Raw genomic sequence first — 24821 nt, forward strand, 5'->3', positions numbered from 1 at the left:
CCTGCTAACATGAATTTCTTTTAACTAGGGAAATTGTGTCACTTCTCTTGCGTTCTGTGCAACAGTCACAGGGTATATGCAGCAGTTTGGGCCGCCTGGCTCGTTGCGAACTGTGTGAAGACTATATTTCTTCCTAACAAAGACAGCCAACTTCGCCAAACGGGGGATGATTTAACAAAAGCGCATTTGCGGAAAAAGCACAATCGTTGCACGAATGTACCTAACCATAAACATCAGTGCCTTTCTTAAAATCAATACACAGAAGTATATWTTTTTTWAACCTGCATATTTAGTTAAAAGAAATCCAGGTTAGCAGGCAATATTAAACTAGGGAAATTGTGTCACTTCTCTTGCGTTCATTGCACGCAGAGTCAGGGTATATGCAACAGTTTGGGCCGCCTGACTCGTTGCGAACTAGTTTGCCAGAATTTTATGTAATTATTACATAACATTGAAGGTTGTGCAATGTAACAGGAATATTTAGACTTATGGATGCCACCCGTTAGATAAAATACGGAATGGTTCCGTATTTCACTGAAAGAATAAACGTTTTGTTTTCGAAATGATGGTTTCCGGATTTTACCTTATTAATGACCTAAGGCTCGTATTTCTGTGTGTTATTATGTTATAATTAGGTCTATGATTTGATATTTGATTGAGCAGTCTGACTGAGCGGTGGTAGGCAGCAGCATTCATTCAAGCATTGAGCTGTTTATGACTTCAAGCCTATCAACTCCCGAGATTAGGCTGGTGTAACCGATGTAACCGATGCTAGCTAGTTAGCGGAGTGTGCGCTAATAGCGTTTCAATCGGTGACGTCACTCGCTCTAAGACCTTGAAGTAGTTGTTCCTCTTGCTCTGCATATACAAATGGTATAGAGAGAAATAGTCCTATAATTCCTATAATAACTACAACCTAAAACTTCTTACCTGGGAATATTGAAGACTCATGTTAAAAGGAACCACCAGCTTTCATATGCTCTCATGTTCTGAGAAAGGAACTTAAAAGTTAGCTTTTAATATTGCATATTGCACTTTTACTTTCTTCTCCAACACTTTGTTTTTGCATTATTTAAACCAAATTGAACATGTTTCATTATTTATTTGAGGCTAATTTGATTTRATTGATGTATTATATTAAGTTAAAATAAAAGTGTTCATTCAGTATTGTTGTAATTGTCATTATTACAAATAAATAAATACATTTTAAAAAATCGGCCGATTAATCGGTATCGGCTTTTTTTGGTCCTCCAATAATCTGTATCGGTATCGGTGTTGAAAAATCATAATCGGTCAACCTCTAATAGGGAATAAGGTGCCTATTTAGGGAAGAGGAAGAGGGCTCTGGTCAAAAGTAGTGCACTATATGGAATGGGGTGCCATTCGGGATTCAGCCTTGGACAACTCTGCATGCTCTCAGTTTTCCCTTTGACTTTTTCAAGGGCAACCAACAAACCAAAACTCAGTCAAACACAGAGACTGGATTCTTCTTTCATCTGTTCTGACAGATGTGCTGGGTGTCTGTCTGATGGCCGTACAGTGAGTGTGTGCGCGAGTGCATGCATGTGTATGTGCACGTGTGTGGGTGTGTGTATGGACATTCTGTACAGGACAGATGTGGGAGTTTATGCTTTGCTGCGTTAAACTGACATGCCACTTGCCTTTGTTTGTACAGCTTGAGATACCGTTAACCGTGAGATTACAGGCCTGTTCAGTTGTGTGTGCGTGTGTGTTAAGCCTTAGGCCTCATTATGTACCAACCAGCTAGCGATCTAGAGCCTCAGAGATAGCAGACCAACATAGTGTCAAAACAAACAGTTATCATAGCAATATTTGTTGCTTTCTTGAAATGAGATAATATTTTAATTGGTACTAGAATGCAATCCAATTGGCATCCGATACCCTATATAGTTAACTACTTGTCACCAGGGCCTATAGGGCTTTGGTCAAATGTAGTGCACCCAATAGAGGATAGACACTTATGGAAAGATCACATGAATTTCATTTGAAGTGTTCCAAAAACACATGTTTTCATGTGATCACGTGATCTTATGTGAAGTTATTGTGATAACGTGACAACATGTAAAGCGACACTGTGAAACTACATGTGAAACTACACGTGAAAACATGTGATCACATCCCACTGGGCACAGGTGTCAATTCAACGTCTATTCCACGTTGGTTCCACGTGTGTGCCCAGTGTGATACAAAGTGTTCCAAAAATAAGTTTTCACATGTCAAATCATGTGGTTTTTCTTGAAGGCGGGTGGGATGCAACCACAGTCTAAGACCAGCAAAGTGGCTACTCAATGTTACACGATGCTACTCCTGTCTCAGCTGTCTTAATCTTAATGATCATCATTATTACTCTGATGGGTCTGTCAGTGAGTCGATCTGCAGTGCTTATCTGAGAATGAAGTCTATTATCAACCAGGTATTCTCACACCACAGCAGGCTAAAGGTCCAGTTGAAGATCTAGCAATGGCTAATCACGTCATCTAAATTTAACAACACGCCCACCTCAAACAGCAAGACCCCAATCAGACCCCTGTAGAGAAGGGGTCTAACACTACCTGCACACGACAGTACAGAATATATACAAACCATACAACACTCGTATTCATATTTCGCACACTGTTACCGGGTTGGCGAGGGAAATCACCTCAGTGTCTCTAAGGTCATGAGGTCATAACACTACTAAATCAAATCGAATGTCATTTGTCACATGCTCCGAATACTAGAACCATTCAACGCTGGTCTGACCAATCAGAATCCATGCTTCAAGATTGTTTTGATCACATTGACTGGGATATGTTCCGGTCAGCCTCAGAGAACAACATCGATATATACGCTGACTCGGTGAGTGAATTTATAAGGAAGCGCATTGGAGATGTTGTACCCACTGTGACTATTAAAACCTACCCTAACCAGAAACTGGCATCATTCGCGCAAAACTGAAAGCGCGAACCACCTCATTTAACCATGGAAAGAGGTCTGGGAATATGGCTGAAAATAAACAGTGTAGTTATTCCCTCCGCAAGGCATTCAAACAAGCGAAATGCCGGTACAGGGACAAAGTGGAGACGTAATTCAACGGCTCAGACACCAAGGTCTACAGGAAATCACGGACTACAAAAAGAAGACCAGCCACGTCACGGACACCGACTTCACGCTTCCAGACAAACTAAACGCATTCTTTGCCCGCTTTAAGGATAATACAGTGCCACCGTCACGGCCCGCTAAGCCTCTTAAGAATCGGTGTCCCGCTAGCAGGACAACTTCCAGTGAAACTGGAGAGCGCGTATTTCAAATAAATTCAAATAGTTAGTATGGATTTNATCTTATGTGAAGTTATTGTGATAACGTGACAACATGTAAAGCGACACTGTGAAACTACATGTGAAACTACACGTGAAAACATGTGATCACATCCCACTGGGCACAGGTGTCAATTCAACGTCTATTCCACGTTGGTTCCACGTGTGTGCCCAGTGTGATACAAAGTGTTCCAAAAATAAGTTTTCACATGTCAAATCATGTGGTTTTTCTTGAAGGCGGGTGGGATGCAACCACAGTCTAAGACCAGCAAAGTGGCTACTCAATGTTACACGATGCTACTCCTGTCTCAGCTGTCTTAATCTTAATGATCATCATTATTACTCTGATGGGTCTGTCAGTGAGTCGATCTGCAGTGCTTATCTGAGAATGAAGTCTATTATCAACCAGGTATTCTCACACCACAGCAGGCTAAAGGTCCAGTTGAAGATCTAGCAATGGCTAATCACGTCATCTAAATTTAACAACACGCCCACCTCAAACAGCAAGACCCCAATCAGACCCCTGTAGAGAAGGGGTCTAACACTACCTGCACACGACAGTACAGAATATATACAAACCATACAACACTCGTATTCATATTTCGCACACTGTTACCGGGTTGGCGAGGGAAATCACCTCAGTGTCTCTAAGGTCATGAGGTCATAACACTACTAAATCAAATCGAATGTCATTTGTCACATGCTCCGAATACTAGAACCATTCAACGCTGGTCTGACRAATCAGAATCCATGCTTCAAGATTGTTTTGATCACATTGACTGGGATATGTTCRGGTCAGCCTCAGAGAACAACATCGATATATACGCTGACTCGGTGAGTGAATTTATAAGGAAGCGCATTGGAGATGTTGTACCCACTGTGACTATTAAAACCTACCCTAACCAGAAACTGGCATCATTCGCGCAAAACTGAAAGCGCGAACCACCTCATTTAACCATGGAAAGAGGTCTGGGAATATGGCTGAAAATAAACAGTGTAGTTATTCCCTCCGCAAGGCATTCAAACAAGCGAAATGCCGGTACAGGGACAAAGTGGAGACGTAATTCAACGGCTCAGACACCAAGGTCTACAGGAAATCACGGACTACAAAAAGAAGACCAGCCACGTCACGGACACCGACTTCACGCTTCCAGACAAACTAAACGCATTCTTTGCCCGCTTTAAGGATAATACAGTGCCACCGTCACGGCCCGCTAAGCCTCTTAAGAATCGGTGTCCCGCTAGCAGGACAACTTCCAGTGAAACTGGAGAGCGCGTATTTCAAATAAATTCAAATAGTTAGTATGGATTTGAAACATTTAGGTACATATAAGTGTCTTATATAGGCTGAAAGCTACAAATGTTGTTAATCTAACTGCACTGTCTGATTTATAGTAGCTATTACAGCGAAAACATGCCATTCGATTGTTTGAGGACGGCGCCCCACATAAAAATATTTTTCCACCGGCACAGGGTTCATACATTKACATATAAAGATTCAATATTCACTTACTTTTTCAAAATCTTCCTCTGATTTGTCATCCAAAGCGTCCCAGCTATAACATGTCGTTTTGTTAGATAAAATCCTTCTTTATATCCCAAAAAGTCTGTTTAGTTGGCGCCATCAATTGGAGTAATCCACTCGTTCAACTTGCAGAGAAAGGAATCCAAAAATCTTCCCCTAAACTGTGTTTCAACAAGTCAAAATACGTTTCTATTTACTCCTCAGACACCCTAAAATGTAATCAAACTATAATATTTTTTTCAGAAAGAAGTATGTTCAATAGGAAACCGATTTTAGCAGGTGCGCAACTTCATCATGGCGCACAAAGACACGGATTTCCAAGTGTGTCATCATACAAAAACTGTTATTTCTTTTTKGATTTTGAAGTTACAAGCCTGAAACCTTGAACATAGACTGCTGATACCCTGTGGAAGCCATGGAAATTGAAACCAGGGAGCTATTTTACAATATGAGCTTTCTCTTGCATTTCTAAGAGGATGTTTCTCATTTCTAAGAGGATGMTTTTTCTTTGGATTTTCTCCTACCATATCTATTGTGTTATATTCTCCTACATTATTTAAACATTTCTACAAACTTCAAAGTGTTTTCTTTCCAATGGTACCAAATATATGCATATCCTGGTTTCAGGGCCAGAGCTAAAGGCAGTTTACTTTGGGCACGTCATTCAGGCGGAAATTGAGATTAAAGGCGCCTAGAAGCTAACAAGGAGTGGGCCCCCCCTCTCCTTCTCCGTGGACGATGTGAGTAAAACATTTAAACATGTTTACCCTCGCAAAGCTGCTGGCCCAGACAGCATCCCTAGCTGCGTCCTCAGAGCATGCGCAGACAAGCTGCCTGGTGTATTTACGGACATATTCAATTGCTACCTATCCCAGTCTGCTGTCCCCACATGCTTCAAGATGGCCACCATTGTTCCTTGTACCCAAGAAGGCAAAGATAACTGAACTAAATGACTACCGCCCCGTAGCACTCACTTCTGTCATCATGAAGAGCTTTGAGAGACAAGTCAAGGATCATTTCACCTCCACCTTACCGGCCACCCTAGACCTACTTCAGTTTACATACTGCCCCAACAGGTACACAGACGATGCAATCGCCATCACACTGCATACTGCCCTYTCCCATCTGGACAAGAGGGATACCTATGTAAGAATGCTGTTCGTTGATTACAGCTCAGCATTCGATGCCATAGTACCCTCCAAGCTCATCATCAAGTTGGAGGCTCTGGGTCTCAACCCCGCCCTGTGCAATTGGGTCCCGGACTTTCTGACGGGCCGCCCCCAGGTGTTGAAGGTAGGAAACAACATCTCCACTTCGCTGACCCTCAACACTGGGGCTTCACAAGGTTGCGTGCTTTGCCCCCTCCTGTACTCCCTGTTCACCCACGACTGCGTGGCCATGAACGCCTCCAACTCAATCATCAAGTTTGCAGACGACACAACAGTAGTGGGCTTGATTACCAACAATGACGAGACAGCCTACAGGGAGGAGGTGAGGGCACTCGAAGTGTGGTGTCAGGAAAACAAACTCTCACTCAACGTCAACAAAACAAAGGAGATGGTTGTGGACTTCAGGAAACAGCAGAGGGAGCACCCCCCTATCCACATCGAAGGGACAGCAGGGGAGAAGGTGGAACGTTTTAAGTTCCTTGGCGTACACATCACAGACAAACTGAAATGGTCCACTTACACAGACAGTGTGGTGAAGAAGGCGCAACAGTACCTCTTCAACCCCAGGAGGCTGAAGAAAGTTGGCTTGTCACCCAAAACCCTGTCAAATCTTTACAGATGCACAATCGAGAGCATCTTGTCGGGCTGGTACGGCAACTGCACTGCCCTCAACTGCAAGGCTCTCCAGAGTGTGGTGCGGTCTGCACAACACATCACCGGGGGCAAGCTACCTGCCCTCCATGACACCTACAGCATCCTAAGTCATAGCAAGGCCAAAAAGATCATCAAGGACAACAACCGCCCGAGCCACTGCCTGTTCACACAGCTACCATTCAGAAGGCGAGGTCAGTACAGGTGCATAAAAGCTGAGACCAAGAGACTGAAAAACWGCTTTTATCTATCTCAAGGCCATCAGACTGCTAAACAGCAATTCAGAGAGGCTGCTGCCTACATTGAGACCCAATCACTGGCCACTTTAATTAATGGATCACTAGTCACTTTAAATAATGCCATTTTAGTAATGTTTACATATCTTACATTACTCATATCATATGTATACAGTCGTAGCCAAAGGTTGTGAGAATGATACAAATATTAATTTCCACAAAGTTTGCTGCTTCAGTGTCTTTAGACTTTTTGTCAGATGTTACCATGGAATACTGAAGTACAATTACAAGAATTTCATAAGTGTCAAAGGCTMTTATTGACAATTACATGAAGTTGATGCAAAGAGTTATATTTGCAGTGTTGACCCTTCTTTTTCAAGACCTCTGCAATCAGCCCTGGCATGCTGTCAATTAACTTCTGGGCCACATCCTGACTGATGGCAGCACATTCTTGTATAATCAATGCTTGGAGTTTGTCAGAATTTGTGTGTTTTGTTTGATCCACCCCGCTCTCTTGTTTGTCCACCCGCCTCACCCGTTCCCCGAGCCACTAAGTTATCACTTTTGCCTTATGGCAAGGTGCTCCATCATGCTGGAAAAGGCATTATTTGTCACCAAACTGTTCCTGGATGGTTGGGAGAAGTTGCTCTTGGAGGATGTGTTGGTACCATTTTTTATTCATGGCTGTTTTCTTAGGCAAAAATTGTGAGTGAGCCCACTCCCTTGGCTGAGATGCAACCCCACACATGAATGGTCTCAGGATGCTTTACTGTTGGCATGACACAGGACTGATGGTAGCGCTCATCTTGTCTTCTCCGGACAAGCTTTTTTTCCGGATGCCCCAAACAATCGGAAAGGGGATTGATCAGAGGAAAATGACTTCACCCCAGTCCTCAGCAGTCAATCCCTGTACCTTTTTCAGAATATCAGTCTGTCCCTGATGTTTTTCCTGGAGAGAAGTGGCTTCTTTGCTGCCCTTCTTGACACCAGGCCATCCTCCAAAATGCTTCGCCTCACTGTGCGTGCAGATGCACTCACACCTGCCTGCTGCCATTCCTGATCAAGCTCTGTACTGGTAGTTCCCTGAAGCCTCTTCACAACAATTGAACAGCTCTCCTTGAAGTTTCTGATGATCCGATAAATGGTTGATTTAGGTGCAATTCTTACTGGCAGCAAATATCCTTGCCTGTGAAGCCTCTTTTTGTGCAAAGCATTGATACGCGACGTGTTTCCGTGCAGGTAACCATGGTTGACAGAGGAAGAACAATGATTCCAAGCACCACCCTCCTTTTGAAGCTTCCAGTCTGTTATTCGAACTCAATCAGCATGACAGAGTGATCTCCAGCCTTGTCCTCGTCAACACTCACACCTGTGTTAATGAGAGAATCACTGACATGATGTCATCTGGTCCTTTTGTGGCAGGGCTGAAATGCAGTGGAAATGTTTTTGGGGGATTCAGTTAATTTGCATGGCAAAGAGGGACTTTGCATTGAATTGCAATTCATCTGATCACTCTTCATAACATTCTGGAGTATATGCAAATTGCCCTCTGAGGCAGCAGACTTAATATTTGTGTCATTCAATAAACTTTTGGCCACGACTGTATACTGTATTTTATACCATCTATTGCACCTTGCCTATGCCGCTCGGCCATCGCTCATCCATATATTTATATGTACATATTCTCAGTCACCCCGTTAGATTTGTGTGTATTAGGTAGTTGTTGGGGAATTGTTAGATTACTTGTTAGATATTACTACACTGTCGGAACTAGAAGCACAATCATTTCGCTACACTCGCATTAACATCTGCTTAACCATGTGTATGTGACCAATAAAATATGATTTGATTTGGTGTGGACCTTACCAGTCTACCACGTCTTATATGAAGGCAAGGGACAACACTCGCATAGCATTTGGTGATTTACATTTTTTAAACATGGAATTTGACCTCGGGATATTTGATGAGTTAGTGATAGAATCTGATTATATTTGATCCTTGATCCAATTTAGGAGGAATATTGGAGTGGACTTGATTAGCCTTGATGTTCTGTTCTCTACTTATCAGTGTCCTTCGCATGAGTTCTTAGTATGTTGTTGTGATTTCTGCCCTAGTGTGAGGGATGTAGTCTATACAGTATCGTGTCTCTGACTATGATTAAATTATATGACATGCTATTTTATCAAATCGATTACCTCACGTTTAATTGATTACGTGATTGAATTAAACCATGCAACAATTAAACCATTAATAGCCTGGGGCACCACGGAAGCATTCATTTATATAGAGATGGAAGACTGGTTTACCCAGCAGAGCTCGCCATTGTCCTTTGAAGAATCTTTCTGGTCGTAGTGTTGTAGAGCGGATGCGTTGAAGTGTCCTGTCGTTCTTAGGAGATTGTCTGTTTTTTCTTGGGCCAAGTACGTTTACAGCTGAACCTGATCATTCGACTTTTAGGATGTATCACTTCTTCTTTAGTGAATAATAGTTAAACGTTCATACCAAGTTGCCATAATCAGCTCTTGCTGTATTCTGGCTGGTCTAGTCGAAATTCACCATTCCAGCGTGGTGATCGTCACCTCCACGTGATCTGGTCTCATGTACATTTTGTTAGATAGAGTAGTTGTTCAACCCTTTGCAACCACAGCTCACACCGGGGTTTGCTTAGTCCAATGTGAATTTAGGTCACGGGGGCTTTTGTACTGGGGAAGAGTAGGATATGTTTCATCCCTCTCCAACCAATATCTGTTCACTTGGGCGTGGCCACTGAGTGAGCATAAGTTTACTTATGAAAACAATTCTCTCATTTAGGAGATAAAATCACATTTCATCTTCTCACAAATAGTTTAATCTTTAAACATTTAAATTGCACAACAATTTCATGTGAATCTGATAACTAGAATGTGTAGACTTTCCAAGATTCAATTTATGTCGTCCTATCATCAGATATAATGTCCCAGACAACAACTGATCTGACATCATATTCTTTAAGTATCAACTGACACTTTCAACTGGTTGAGAAAGGGAAATATTGTTCCATTCCCCAACCTTTTGATGTTACTATACTTTCTCTGTGGTAACACAGGGCTTTCCAAGAGTCCATTTTGTAGAGTGGAGAGAAAAGGGGGAAAGATATTTATGGGGGGGTCATAAACCTCACCCAACAGGGAAACGTCATGACAACAATGTCCCTAAGGGGCAATTCATTTTAAAAGCTCCTATGCCCTTTAGGGCCACCATATCTATTGRCTAATAGGAAGGCGAGTTGTTCATTAGATATACTTACCTGTACTAAACAGCTGTGTTTTGTGAAAAGTTCTTATTAGWATACTGTGTTGGTGCTCCTAATTTTGTGTGTCATGCTATCCAATTGGTTGACTCACTTACTGTTAGAATGAATATGTTTCCACCCCCCAAAAAATGTTTGGGTTTTTATAAGAGCCTGTCTCCCCTCATCCCCTCTACTTTTCTCCCTCCTGTTGTTGACCGTAGGAGCCAACTCAAACAGTCAAGGCYGTGATTTCACCAATAATGATGGTGACGAAGACAAAGGTATTTTTCTGTCTTTTTACATTTTTGACCCCAAAAAAAGAAAAGCCTGATATTCGTGCATGTACAAAACTATTTATAGATACATTTTTTGTGAATTTTTTGTTTATTTTTTCTCTCTCTTTTTAACCCTTGAAGTGCGTATCAATGGGCACCTCTGGGATCTTCCTTTTTTTTAACAACCTCTTTCCTCTTTGGAGATGSAGATCATAATTTACAGCGAATCAGAAGGTCGTGTACTAAGGGTGAAAGGTCACCTCTAAATGGGGAATGAGGTGTACGCTCCAATAGTCACCACTTACAAAAATCTCCCCCCTCACTCCCCCTTTGCTGCAAAGTGAAAGATGTTAAATTGAAACTCTGCATGTATATTCTCTGGRCTCCTCGGAGGTGAAGTTATTAAATAGTCATGTTTTCCCTTTAGTTTATTTTCTTCTTTCTTTTTCTTCATTGCTCGGTGAAGCATGAGCACTACACTAACCCACGTTTGTTCAGTTTTGACAGTTGGAAACCTTGTTCATTTGTAACTCTGTCAAAATCTCTGTCATATGTTTTCTGCTCGCTTTCTTGTGCATGGTACTATTAACCCAAAATGGTGGTTCGATTATGTTTCTCTAAAGACCTGGGGATGGCTAGGAGATGAGTGAAAGCACTGGGGAAATGTTTCAGTGATGTTAAGGCACAGGTTGTCTTCATGGTTTTAAAATCAAAGGGCAGAGCGCTGACATTTTTAGATCACTGTGCTACGACGGTTGACGTTCTCTTTCTCAAAAMCTGCAACACTAGAAAGTMCCCTTTTTATCTCCTCAGTACATACCAGGCTTTATCTAGGCATTTTCTACCTCTCAATGATGTACTGTAAAAAATGTATCCAGATTGCCTTCTTATAGCCGCCTTGATGATGTGAAATGGTAATAGGCTTAGATAGGTAGGAGTGAAAGCTGTGAATAAGGTTCACCTTAAAATCCTTATTAGGGGAGATTACTAAAAGGGCATGTGGTGTGCATTACCTTTTCTTCATAACCTTTTTCTCTTGGCATTATCAGATATGTTTCTTTCTTCTTTTTGTTCCCCTCAGAAATGGTCAAATGGTTTTTCAGAAAGATCTATTGTAACCTTTAGAATCTACTGATCATTACCACGAATGCATTTATGACTGTTTTCTCAATGTGTATTGTCTGATCAGCTGGGTGAGAATCTATCTCTCGGTGTGTACTTGTGTGTACAGCTACACCATGTTAACTAAACGTTCAGACTAACCAAACGTGCCTGGATTTGAAGAACTACTGCCGTGCCGTGTCAAACCCACACCTGTGTTTTCAGGAGTGCTACGACCAGTGCAGGCGGAGGATCGATGCTCACTGACTGTTTGAACGTCTGCCCTGGTGATGAATTACACCCCCCCCCCCCACCAGTTCCCCTGAGGTTATAACCCTGCTGCCATAGAGTGCAGTGCTGCAGAGCAGAGACACCTGACGTATTTCCATGACGCACGGAAGGGACACACGCGCACGCATGCACACCTCGCTCACAGCACAGCAATGCAGCTCACCGAGTCCCTCCTTCCTCTAACTCCCACCTCCTCTGCTGCAGTTCCCTCGCWAAAAACACTCACCTCAGGCTTAAATGAGATAGAAGCGTATTCCTATTCTCTTGGAAGTTTTAAATGGCTGCATTTGAAAACCGTTGTTTTGCTTTTGCCCTCCAGGAAACTTTGAAATGAGCGATCAAATATATCCTTATTATTTCATGACTTAGTTTGGAGTAAGAAAGGGTATTATTTGAAATGTCTCTGTAATTGAGAGCATGTCTAAGTACATTAGAGGTGTGGAGTGTGTACGTACGTACTTCAATACTCTATAGTGTGGTAGCTAATATAATGCCTTTGCGACATCTGACACTAAGCTTTCATTTTGGAATTCCTCTTCTGTTTTCCTTGACAGGTCTCTGTARGGAACAGGGAGACGTGTGTAGAGATTGTGTTAAAGCAAGATCGTATCCATTAGGCACCAAACTGGGAAAAAAACGTACTGAAACAGGGAGGGATTACCTTAACTTGTCCAATAAGAAACACTAGTTAACGGTTGTGAAACATTTTGCTACAATGTCCTCTCATGATTACGACCCAGCTCTATCAAACAGGAACAGGAAGAGTGACCAGCTACTTCCTGTCTGACTGTGGGGTTGGAGGAGTTCACTGTTCCCATTAACTGCCATCTTCCAACCCTCCATCCCTTCCTTTCATCCCTCCCTTTCATCCCTCTATCCCATTACTAACACTTGGAAAATGCAGAAACCAATGGAAAATTCTGATGACCCCCCCTACTCAATCCCTCCCTTCTCCCCCTTTCTCCCACCTCTCCCTCTACTCTCCCTCTCCCTCCTCTCCCTCCTCTCCCTCTCTCCCACCTCTCCCTCCTTCCCACACCATGTAGAGATGAGTAATGTGTGCGGCGCCGCTGTGCCCGTGGAGGAATATATTATCCCCCCGGCCCGGTGTGGCAGTGATGAATATCTAGGGCATGCTCACTGCAGACTCACCCAGCCAGGCAGCTCTCAGCTAGGCAGCTCCATGCAGCTCCTCTACAGAGAGAATAGAGAGAGAGAGAGAGGTGTTCTCTTCTCTCTTCTTTCTCTCTTTCATGGCACTCTCTCTCCCTCATCTCTGTCTCCATTCTCTCTTCCCTCTCCCTCTCTCTCTATTTCTCTGTTTTAAGTGCACTGCAGTGACCGGATGGGGACACGCTGGGACAAGGAGACCCTAAGACAACCCCTTCCCGAAACGATCAAAAATTAAAACCATGCTCCTAAAAATCTGTCATGCTCTTTTGGAATGGATCAAAGTTGCTTCTCTGTCTTAATCTCCTCCAGTCCAACCTCCCCAGAGCAAGTCAACATTCGAGATGTAGAGTGACAGCCAATTTGCCTTCTCTGTTCGATCGAAGGCCCGCCAAATTCCATCTCAGAACATAGAACTCAGAGCCTAGCTTTAAAGAAGAGCCTGCATCAGATCAGTATCTGTTTTAGACTGGAGCCACTGACCACTTTATGTACTGCCCCTCTTGTTTAATGTGCATCTGGAATGTTCCACTTGGTTTCAGCAGCTCCTATCCTACCAACGAATACAAGTAAGAACCTCAGCGTGGAATGGAGAAAGTGGCCRGTTAAATAAGTTAGAAGATATGAGTTAGTTACCCTTCCTCCAACTCGTCTCGTCGACCCAGTCTATCTGTGAAGTGCACTGTATTTGGCCGCCTGCCCAAGAGGAGCGTGGCGGAGGTGAAGGGGGGGGTTCCTTCTCAAGAAGGCCTCGGCCACAACAGCAGACTGCAGGCTACACACTGCACAGGCTAGGCTGGTGCTAATAGATACATTCACATTGTCGTAGCACTAGGCGCCCACTCAGAACACAGCGGAGATTAATTACCACCGTGGGTTGTTTATCACCTCTCCTTTCTATATATTGGTGMTTTTTTTTTGCGGAGGAGGGGAAGCGATATAAACACACGCACYCGTGGCACGCACACAAGCGTACACATACGCACCCACACACACTCAGCTGAGCTCCAATGCAAGGCAGTCGTCTGTCTGCCCATAGGCCCTGCTACTCACTGCCAAGCCTGCGGAGGCAGAAGCAATGTGACCTAGAGGCCAGCCAGGCAGCTGGCCCGCCCCCTTGCAGCAGCAGCCAATGGCGGATCCAACAGAAACCAATAATCGGAGTGTACTGAGAAGGCCTTGGTTGAATACCAATTACATAGTTTGGGTCATGGCTGGGTAAACCCTGACTTGTTCAGCCCGCTGCCTGCTTCCATGACCAATAGTTTGGCCCCTGCAACACTAGACCAAGTGGAATCTTATTTATTTGGAATTCCATGGTTTGAAATAGCATTGCAGTACACACACGTTTACATCGCTGTACACGCTGGCTAACATTATTTCACACATACTCACGTTGAGGATCATCATACATACTCCAAAATACATTGGTGAGTCACACATACGCACACTCACATTGACTGTTATCCAATCCTGTGGAGGGGCCGTGCTATGATGTTCCATCGTTGATGCTCTCATCCTTGGTGACATTTTGAAGAATTACATAGAGCCCTGATGATATGGTCACGGATGATGTATAACCCCACTTGTTCAGCCAGTGTAGTAGATATTTACGAGATACACTACAAGGTCAAACGTTTGTGGACACCTGCTCGTCGAACATCTCATTCCAAAATCATGGGCATTAATATGGAGTTGGTCCCCCCTTTTCTGCTATAACAGCCTCTACTCTTCTGAAAAGGCTTTCCACTAGATGTTGGAACATTGCTGTGGGGACTTGCTTTCATTCAGCCACAAGAGCATTAGTGAGGCCGGTCACTGATGTTGGATAATTAGGTCTGGTTGGCAGTTGGCGTTCCAGTTCATCCAGAATGTGTTCGATGTTCTTGAGTTCAGGGATCTTTATACCTTCACTGGAACTAAGGGGCCTAGCCGAAAACCACGAGAAACAGCCCCAGACCATTATTTCTCCTCCACCAAACTTTACAGTTAGCACTATGCATTCCGGCAGGTAGTGTTCTCCTGGCATCCGCCGAACCCAGATTCGTCCGTCGGACTGCCAGATGATGAAGCATGATTAATTACGATAGAGAACGCGTTTCCACTGCTCAAGAGTCCAATGGCGGCGAGCTTTACACCACTCTAGCTGACGCTTGGCATTGCACGTGGTGATCTTAGGCTTGTGTGAGGCTGCTCGGCCATGGAAACTCATTTCATGAAGCTCCAGACTAACAGTTATTGTGCTGACGTTGCTTCCAGAGCCAGTTTGGAACTCGGTAGGGAGTGTTGCAACCGAGGACACATGATTTTTACTCACTAGGCGCTTCAGCACTCGGCGGTCACGTTCTGTGAGCTTGTGTGGCCTACCAATACAAGGCCGTTGTTGCTCCTTGACGTTTCCACTTCACAATAGCAGCACTTACAGTTGACCAGCTCTAGCACGGCAGAAATGTTTCCAACTGACTTGTTGGATAGGTGGTATCCTATGACGGTGCCCCGTTGAAAGTCACTGAGCTCTTCAGTAATGCAATTCTACTGGCAACGTTTGTCTATGGAGATTGCATGGCTGTGTGCTCGATTTTATACACCTGTCAGCAATGGGTGTGGCTGATATAGCCGAATCCACTAATTTGAAGGGGTGTCCACATACTTTCGCATATACAGTGCATTTGGAAAGCATTCAGACCCCTTTCCCTTTACCACATTTTGTTACATTACAGCCTGATTCTAAAATGTATTAATTAAAATAAAAAATGATAATCAATCTACACACAATACCCCATAATGACAAAGCGAAAACAGGTTTTTAGAAATGTTTGCAAATTTATAAAAAAAACAGAAACACTTATTTACATAAGTATTCAGACCATTTGCTATGAGACTCGAAATTGAGCTCAGGTGCATCCTGTTTCCATTGATCATCCTTGAGATGTTTCTACAACTTGATTGGAGTCCACCTGTGGTAAATTCAATTGATTGGACATGATTTGGAAAGGCACATATAAGCTACTTTTATCCGAGACAGGATTGTGTCGAAGCACAGATCTGGGGAAGGGTACCAAAACATTTCTGCAGCAACGAAGTTCCCCAAGAACACAGTGGCCTCATCATTCTTAAATGGAAGAAGTTTGGAATCACCAAGACTCTTCCTAGAGCTGGCTGCCTGGTCAAACTGAGCAATCTGGGGAGATGGGTCTTGGTCAGGGAGGTCACCAAGAACCTGATCGTCACTCTGACAGAGCTCCAGAGTTCCTCTGTGGAGATGGGAGAACCTTCCAGAAGGACAACCATCTGCAGCACTCCACCAATCAGGCTTTTATGGTAGATTGGCCGACGGTCATTGAAAGGTACATGACAGCCCGCTTGGAGTTTGCCAAAAGGCACCTAAAGCACCTATGGTGGTGGCAGCATCATGCTGTGGGGTGGTTTTTCAGGGACTGGGAGACTAGTCAGGATCGAGGGAAAGAAGAACAGAGCAAAGTACAGAGAGATCCTTGATGAAAACCTGCTCCGGAGCGCTCAGGACCTCAAACTAGGGTGAAGGTTCAACTTCCAACAGGACAACGACGCTAAGCACACAGCAAAGACAAAGTAGAAGTGGCTTCGGGGCAAGTCTTTGAATGTCCTTGAGTGGCACAAAAAATGATAAAAAACTGTTTTACTTTGTCGGTGTGGGGTATTTTGTGTAGATTGATGAGGGAAAAAAACAATAAATCCATTTTAGAATAAGGCTGTAACGTAACAAAATGTGTAAAAAGTCAGGGGGTCTGAGTACTTTCCGAATGCACTGTAAATTGAGGTTTAGATAAGGTTGGTTTGCACTGTATAGTATTTATACCCAGAGACTAGAAGAACACCTTTAATTGTTTGTGTTGAAGTAAGGAAATCCTTGAAAATCCCTCCTTCCCCAAGTCATTGATTTCTCCACCAACTCATTGCTTCTCCACCATGTCCTAAGCAGGTAGAATGTGAAAAACAGTGGTAGAATGTCGAGCTATGACTTCTGCGATGCTGGACCCATAGGAATCAACTATAAGTCATTGAACAACACCCTATTGAGGCCTGTGACTGCTGGCTGAACTGACTTGTGATTTATCCTACTAGCAGGCTGGTTGTTTGTGGAACATGATATCCCTCTCCAATCTTCTCTCATGCTAAGGCTCTACCCTCTTAATTTATAATCAACTCCTACACATGTACTAATCACCAGCTGTAATCAGAACCAGAGTAGGGAAGTTCCAAAATAAAGTACTCACCCTGCCTAATTGTACTGTAGCAGTCATGTTTGGCCGTGTCTCAAATTACACCCTATTCCCTATATACGGACTCTGTTCAAAAGTGGAGCACTATATAGGTAATATGGTGCCATTTGGGAAACAGTCCTTGTGTGTTGGTGTAACTCCAAGAACATAGACCCTGATATCTGCAGAATGATGCCGCTATCACATATCTAAAATGGCAGTATCTTACAGTATCTCCAATACTACAGTACTTACAGTGGACCTATCTCGTCCAATAGCGTTTACATATGACACCCACTTTGAACTACCAATATTCCATTGGCCTGCTGATTTTTAAAATGTCKAAAAAAACGTATGCATCCAAAGTAAAGGATGTGGCTGGCTCCTTCCTAACCAACCAAATGACGCCCTATTCCCTGCGTAGGAGCCTGCACTACTTTTGACAAAGGTCCATAGGGCGATGGTCAAAAGTAGTGCACTATTAAGGGAACAGGGTGCCCTTTGGGACGTACTACCAGACTCGGTGTTATCTACAGGCGCTCATGCTCGTTGCTCTTCTTTCCAGACATCCATGATGAGAACGGGCTGAAGCCGGTCATGGTGTACATCCATGGTGGATCCTACATGGAGGGAACGGGGAACATGATCGATGGGAGTATCCTGGCGAGCTACGGAAACGTCATCGTAATCACCATAAACTACAGGCTCGGAGTGTTAGGTAAGTCACAGCATAACATTTGGGTATTCTTGGCGCTTTGTGTTGTGAATTCTATGGATTGATGGATTCGTCCATGTTGTGCGTTTGATGTGTGTTTTGGTTGGCTGCAGTACTGTAAATGCTGGCGATTAAAATTGTGAGGTGGTATAATTTGTATTTTCAAAATGTGTATTCTTTGTAAAATTATATTGGATTGTAATTCAGTATTTTCTCAACTGATGGCACAGCAGGAAATAAACCCATACAAATTGAATGGGAAGTAAAAAAGTAGAGAATTTTTAGTTTTAGTTTTTASTTCTATCTGATTTGGCAGAAGTTGACATCTCAGATAAGATTGCTCTAATAGACCAAGAGAGGAGAATGTGATGGTAGGAGAGAATATTTATAATAGGAGAGGTTTCTGGTAAAACAACGTTAAATGTTCCGACATGGAATTAAGCTATTTTCCCCCAGCATATCAACTCCTGTAACTCCAGTATGAAGTCTGGGGACGATGGTGTCGGAGAGGTTATCAAGCTGATAGGCTTTGTCATCCCAGTCCATGGTGATACTGTGCATGCTTTAGCAAATTATACTAGACCTACGAATTGGAAGACATCCAAACTCAAGCTATACTGTCTTGATTATACTATGTGGGCGCACATTATGCTTTGTTCATGGATCTATTTTTACCAACAGCTATATTAGTCAGAAGCATCTGCAAGGTTTATCCATGTCTATTTTCTAAATCCACTGTACAGTACATTTCGCAGTTCTTTCTGCAGTGTTCGGATAAACTCCTAATCTCGTCCACCAGCCGTCTCTGTCTCTGTCACACCTCTCTGTCRATGAGTACTACACCTCACTGTCTACACACGGTAATAATTGAGCCTGGGGACGAGCTGAGACTAAACCTGGTAGTTTCATGGAGGCCAAGATGCTGAAGTGTTGTTAAGCCCATAAGAAAACCAAAGCTACATCCAGGGTGTTCAATTCCTGTTCACACCCCGGTATCCACTGCTGCTCTGCTTTCCATTTACTATAAAGCTGAGCTGTCTGCACCGCTCGCTATATTTAGTTTCGCGATTGAGAGCCAGGGGGAAAAGGTGTTCTGGAAAAGTATGCACTGCGGAGGAGAGAAGAAAAAAAAACGTAGAGAGAGGAGAAAGAAGGCCCTTGTTAAGTCTGTCTCTCAGCTTCTTTGATAGACTGGGTGAGGAGAGAGATGAGGGGTGTGTGTGTGTGTGTGTGTGTGTGATAGATGTGTGTGTGTGTGTGTGTTTGTGTGTGTGTGTGTGTGTGGTGTGTGTGTGTGTGTGTGTGTGGTGTTGTGTGTGGTCGATGTGTGTGTGGTGTGGTGTGGTGTGTGTGTGGGTGTGTGTGGTGTGTAGTGTTTGTGTGTGGGTTGTCTGGGTGTTTTTGTGCACAGACATTATGTGGGTAACCTATAATGCACGCGTGTGGTTGTGTCTCTCAGAGTAAGAAGGTTCAGCAGCATCCCTCAGCTACATGGCTCTACTCCATAGAAATGAAATGTCTTCATCTCAGATAAAGATAGGACACAAGAATGTCACCTTCCTCTTCAGACACGCACACAATATCCTCCTCCCAGACTTGGCAGTCTCTGCCTAGATAGTCTGACGTCTGAATAGTGTGTTCAGGTAGTCCTGACGTCTGAATAGTGTGTTTCAGGTAATCTGACGCTGAATATGTGTAGTTCAGCGTAGTCTGTCATTTGAATAGTGTGTTCAGGTTAGTCTGACGTCTGATAGTGTGTTCAGGTAGTCTGACGTCTGAATAGTGAGTTCAGGTAGTCCTGACGTCTGAATAGTGTGTTCAGGTAGTCGACTCTGAATAGTGTTTCAGTAGTCTGAGTCTGAATAGTGAGTTCAGGTAGTCTGACGTCTGATAGGTGGTTCAGGATAGTCTGACGTTGAATAGTCGGTGTTCAGGTAGTCTGACGTCTGAATAGTGTTTTCAGGGTAGTCTGACGTCTGAAGTGTGTTCAGGTAGTCTGACGTCTGAATAGTGTGTTAGGTAGTCTGACTCTGAATAGTGTGTTCATGTATCTGACGTCTGAATAGTGTGTTCAGGTAGTCTGACTCTGAATAGTTGTTCGGTAGTCTGACGTCTGAATAGTGTGTTCAGGTAGTCTGACGTCTGAAATTAGTTGTGTTCAGGTAGTCTGGACGTTGAAATAGTGTGTTCAGCGTAGTCTGATGAGTCTGAATAGTGTGTTAGGTAGTCTGACGTCTGATAGTGTGTTCAGGTAGTCCTGACATGTCTGAATAGTGAGTTCAGGTAGTCTGACGTCTGAATAGTGTGTTCAGTGTAGTCTGAAGTCTGGAATTAGTGTCGTTACGGTACGTCTGACGTCTGAAATAGTGAGTTTCAGGTAGTCTGAGTCTGAATAGTGTGTTCAGGTAGTCTGACGTCTGAATAGTGTCTGTTCAGGGTAGTCTGACGTCTGAATAGTGTGTTCAGGTAGTCTGACGTCTGAATAGTGTGTTCAGGTAGTCTGACGTCTGAATAGTGTGTTCAGTGTTCTACGTCTGAATAGTGTGTTCAGGTAGTCTGACGTCTGAATAGTGTGTTCAGGTAGTCTGACGTCTGAATAGTGTGTTCAGGTAGTCTGACGTCTGATAGTGTGTTCAGGTAGTTGACACGTCTGAATAGTGTGTTTCAGGTAAGTCCTGACGTCTGAATAGTGTGTTCAGGTATCTGGACGTCTAAATAAGTGTGTTAGGTAGTCTGACGTCTGAATAGTGTGTGTCAAGTAGTCTGACGTGAATAGTGTTTCAGGTAGTCTGACGTTGAATAGTGAGTTCAGGTAGTCTGACGTCTGAATTAAGTGAGTTCAGGTAGGTCTGACGTCTGAATAGTGTGTTCAGTAGTCTGACGTCTGAAAGTGTGTTCAGGTAGTCTGACGTCTGAATAGTGTGTTCAGGTAGTCTGACGTCTGAATAGTGTGTTCAGGTAGTCTATACGTCGAATAGTGTGTTCAGCGTAGTCTGACATCTAAATAGTGTGTTCAGATAGTTTAATGTCTGCATGTGTGTTCAGGTAGTCTGACGTTTAAATAGTGTGTTCAGTAGTCTAACGTCTGAATAGTGTGTTCAGGTAGTCTAACGTCTGAATAGTGGTGTTCAGGTAGTCTAACGTCGAATAGTGTGTTCAGGTAGTCTGACATCTAAATAGTGTGGTTCAGATAGTTTAATGTCTGCATAGTGTGTTCAGGTAGTCTGACGTCTAAATAGTGTTTTCAGATAGTTTTAATGTCTGAATAGTGTGTTCATTTATTTCAAACTAACACAAGACTCCGCTTGGTTTGAAGAATCAATTCATTTTATAAACAAGAGAAGTGTGTATTATGTAACCAACCAGTGCTATATTATGTAACCAACTATCATGGTGACGGATGGTATCTTTAGCCTCTTAATCTCACAAACGGCAGAAGGATGCATGGTGCAGTGCAGCAGAGTTGTTGTGTGAGATGGAATCAAGAGCAGTAGGTGGGTCATCGTGCAGTGTGTGTGGTGTGTGTGTGTGTGTGTGTGTGTGTGTGTGTGTGTGTGTGCTGTGTGTGTGTGTGTGTGTGTGTGTGTGTGTGCTGTGTGTGTGTGTGGTGTGTGTGTGGTGGGCGTGTGTGTGTAGCATCTCCGGCTCTGTTTCCAGTGGCTGGCCCTGGCTGTGACCGCGTTGGTACCATGCCATGCTGCCACGCTGTTTTCGTAACACTGCACCATCTGTGTCCAAGCTCCACATGGGCCGATCTGTTTGACGAGCTCTCCCTGAGCTCCATTACTCTGAGCTGGGATGTGTCAGAGCCACATGGCACTCCGCTCCTCTCCTCCTCTCTCCATCCCATTATGGCGAGACGTGAGGGGCCTGCTGATGTCTCCCTGATTCCGACGCATGTGTCTTGGCTGCCTACACTTAACCCTCTCTCTATCCTTACCTTCCCCCACACCTTCTCCACCTATCTCTCTCGGTCTCTATTTCTGTCTCTCGTTCTCTCTCTCTCTCTATCTGTCTCTCTCTCTCTCTGCCTGGTAAACACAGGTTCTGAGTGTTTGGCATCTAGGTCTTAAAATACAATTAAATACCGACTTAATCCAGTCCAGATATAGGTCCAGATGAGGGCTTTTACATCCCTACAAGGTCTGGAAATATAACGGGGGATTACCAATAGTTTGTTCTACTGGTGAATCTGGAATTGAATGGAAATATTMTTTTGGGAACACGATATGTCCCAGATTCTAGGCCTATTCAGTCGGACGAGGAGAACAATTTCAGCACAATATTATTTTAGCTGATTGATCTCGATACAGTGTCCATATTAGGATAGCCTCTGCCTCAGCAGGACTTGTTAGTCTCCGTAGATCAAATACAGCTTGAAGCCTCCTTTCCTCCTTGCCCCTGCTGATTGTGTCAGATGACACATATTTAACTGCAGTTTCCTGCACTGTGAAGAGTGTTACGAGAGAGAGCATTACATTTATTCAATGTTATTATATCAAAGAAAATGTAATGTAAAATTGTGTGTCTATCGTTGTAGTTTTTTTAATATATATACCGTATGGTATACAGTGCATTCGGAAAGTATTCAGAACCCTTGACTTTTCCCACATTTTGTTACAGCCTTATTCTAAAATTGATTAAATTGTATTTTTTCCTCATCAATCTACACACGATACCCAATAATGACAAAGCCAAAACAGGTTTAGACATTTTTGCAAATGTATTAAAATAAAAAAACAGAAATATCATATTCAGACCCTTTATTCAGTACTTTTTCCTTTGGCAGTGATTACAGCCTCAAGTCTTCTTTGTTATGACGCTACAAGTTTGGCACACGTGTATTTGGGGAGTTTCTTCCATTCTTTTCTGCAAATCCTCTCAAGCTCTGTCAGGTTGGATTGGGAGCATCGCTGAACAGCTATTTCCAGATATGTTCGATCGGGTTCAAGTCCGGGCTCCTCCTGAGCCATTCAAGGATATTCAGAGACTTGCCCCGAAGCCACTCCTGCGTTGTCTTGGCTGGGTGCTTAGGGTCATTGTCCTGTTGGAAGATGAACCACTCTGAGGTTCTGAGCGCTCTGGAACAGGTTTTCATCAAGGATCTCTCTATACTTTGCTCCGTTCATCTTTCCCTCGATCCTGACTAGTCGCCCAGTCCCTGCCGCTGAAAACATCCCCACAGCATGATGCTGCCACCACCATGCTTCACCGTAGGGATGGTGTCAGGTTTCCTCCAAACGTGACGCTTGGCATACAGGCCAAAGAGTTCAATCTTGGTTTCACCAGACCAGAGAATCTTGTTTTGCATGGTCTAAGAGTCCTTTAGTTACCTTTTGGCAAACTCCATGCAGGCTGTTATGTGCCTTTCATTGACCGTCTGGCCAATCTACCATACAGGCCTGATTGGAGGAGTGCTGCAGAGATGGTTGTCCTTCTGGAAGGTTCTACCATCTCCACAGAGGAACTCTGGAGCATTGTCAGAGTGACCATCAGGTTCTTTGTCACCTCCCTGACCAAGGCCCTTCTCCCCAGATTGCTCAGTTTGGCCGGGCAGKCAGCTCTAGGAAGYGTCTTGGTGGTTCCAAACTTCTTCCATTTAAGAATGATGGCCACTGTGTTCTTGGGGACCTTCAATGCTGCAGAAATGTTTTGGTACCCTTCCCCAGATCTGTGCCTCGCCACAATCCTGTCTCGGAGCTCTACAGACAATTCCTTTGACCTCATGGCTTGGTTTTTGCTCTGACATGCACTGTCATCTGTGCAACCTTATATAGACAGGTGTGTGCCTTTCCAAATCATGACCAATCAATTGAATTTACCACAGCTGGACTCCAATCAATTTGTAGATACATCTCAAGGATGATCAATGGAAACAGGATGCACCTGAGCTCAATTTCGAGTCTCATAGCAAAGGTTCTGAATACTTACGTAGATATTTTTATACATTTGCCAAAATTTCTTAAAACCTGTTTTCACTTTGTCATTATGGGGTATTGTGTGTAGATTGATGAAGAACATTTTTTATTTAACCAATTTTAGTATAAGGCTATAATTTAACAAAAGCTTCCAAATGCACTGTAAGTCTGTAATGTCTATGCCAACAACTGAGAGAGACTGTGAATGATGTGTCTCACAACAACATCTCATAGTATTTGTGTTTCCACTATCTACAGATATACTGCTATGTTTTTTGTGGTTTCTCTATGCTGATGTGTTTTATTAGGGCTGTTGTTGGTCTTTGGTGGTGGCCCTGGGGGCCCCCAGGGGGCCTAAAGGGGGCCCCCCAGGGTGCCTAAAGGGGACCCTGCTTGACTCCACTCACACTGGGCCAAGGACAGCTAAGTGCCAGGAGGAGATCTGAACCCCCTGTTGATTTCCCCCAGCCAGTGAGGGATGACAACATGTCGGCCGTATCACCCTTGTTTGGGAATAGAATATGTGTGTGGCTGGGAGGCTGTTCATGACATATACTGTACAATAAACACACTAATTCTGAGTCACGGAAAGGAGAGAGGAYAGGTCGCTTTGACGTGACAGAGAAGGGAAGAGAACACAGAGGCAGCCAACTGCCTCAGTGTTGATGACTGGTCAGCTCTCTTTCAGCAGCCCCAGCTCATTTAAAAAGGAAAAAACAAACAAACATACATACATTTCCTTTAGGCCTGCACACGCAAGGAATGGGCCGGGGCAGGAAAAGGAGGGCAAAGCATTCGTTAGCATGACAAATGACACTACGCTCCTTTTGAAAATGTTCCCCAGTCTCATGCCTACTTCTTCAAAAGCCTTTATATCAGATTCAGCTCTGATGTGTCTCAGGGAAGATGGCGGTGTGTGATAGATAGAAAGAGAAATTGAC

At 43.6% G+C, this 24821-nt stretch overlaps 1 protein-coding gene across 1 annotated transcript in view; it reads left to right on the top strand.

Moving 5' to 3' along the window:
- LOC111953353 (neuroligin-4, X-linked) overlaps nt 1-24821 on the top strand; it is a 100351-nt gene that overhangs the window by 10379 nt on the left and 65151 nt on the right. The window contains exon 3 of the mRNA XM_023972578.2: nt 17813-17965. Coding sequence (XP_023828346.2) covers nt 17813-17965 — 153 coding nt within the window. The remainder of the gene's footprint in view (nt 1-17812; nt 17966-24821) is intronic.

The sequence above is a fragment of the Salvelinus sp. IW2-2015 genome, linkage group LG27 (genome assembly GCF_002910315.2).
Source record: "Salvelinus sp. IW2-2015 linkage group LG27, ASM291031v2, whole genome shotgun sequence".
NCBI classification, from domain to species: domain Eukaryota; kingdom Metazoa; phylum Chordata; class Actinopteri; order Salmoniformes; family Salmonidae; genus Salvelinus; species Salvelinus sp. IW2-2015.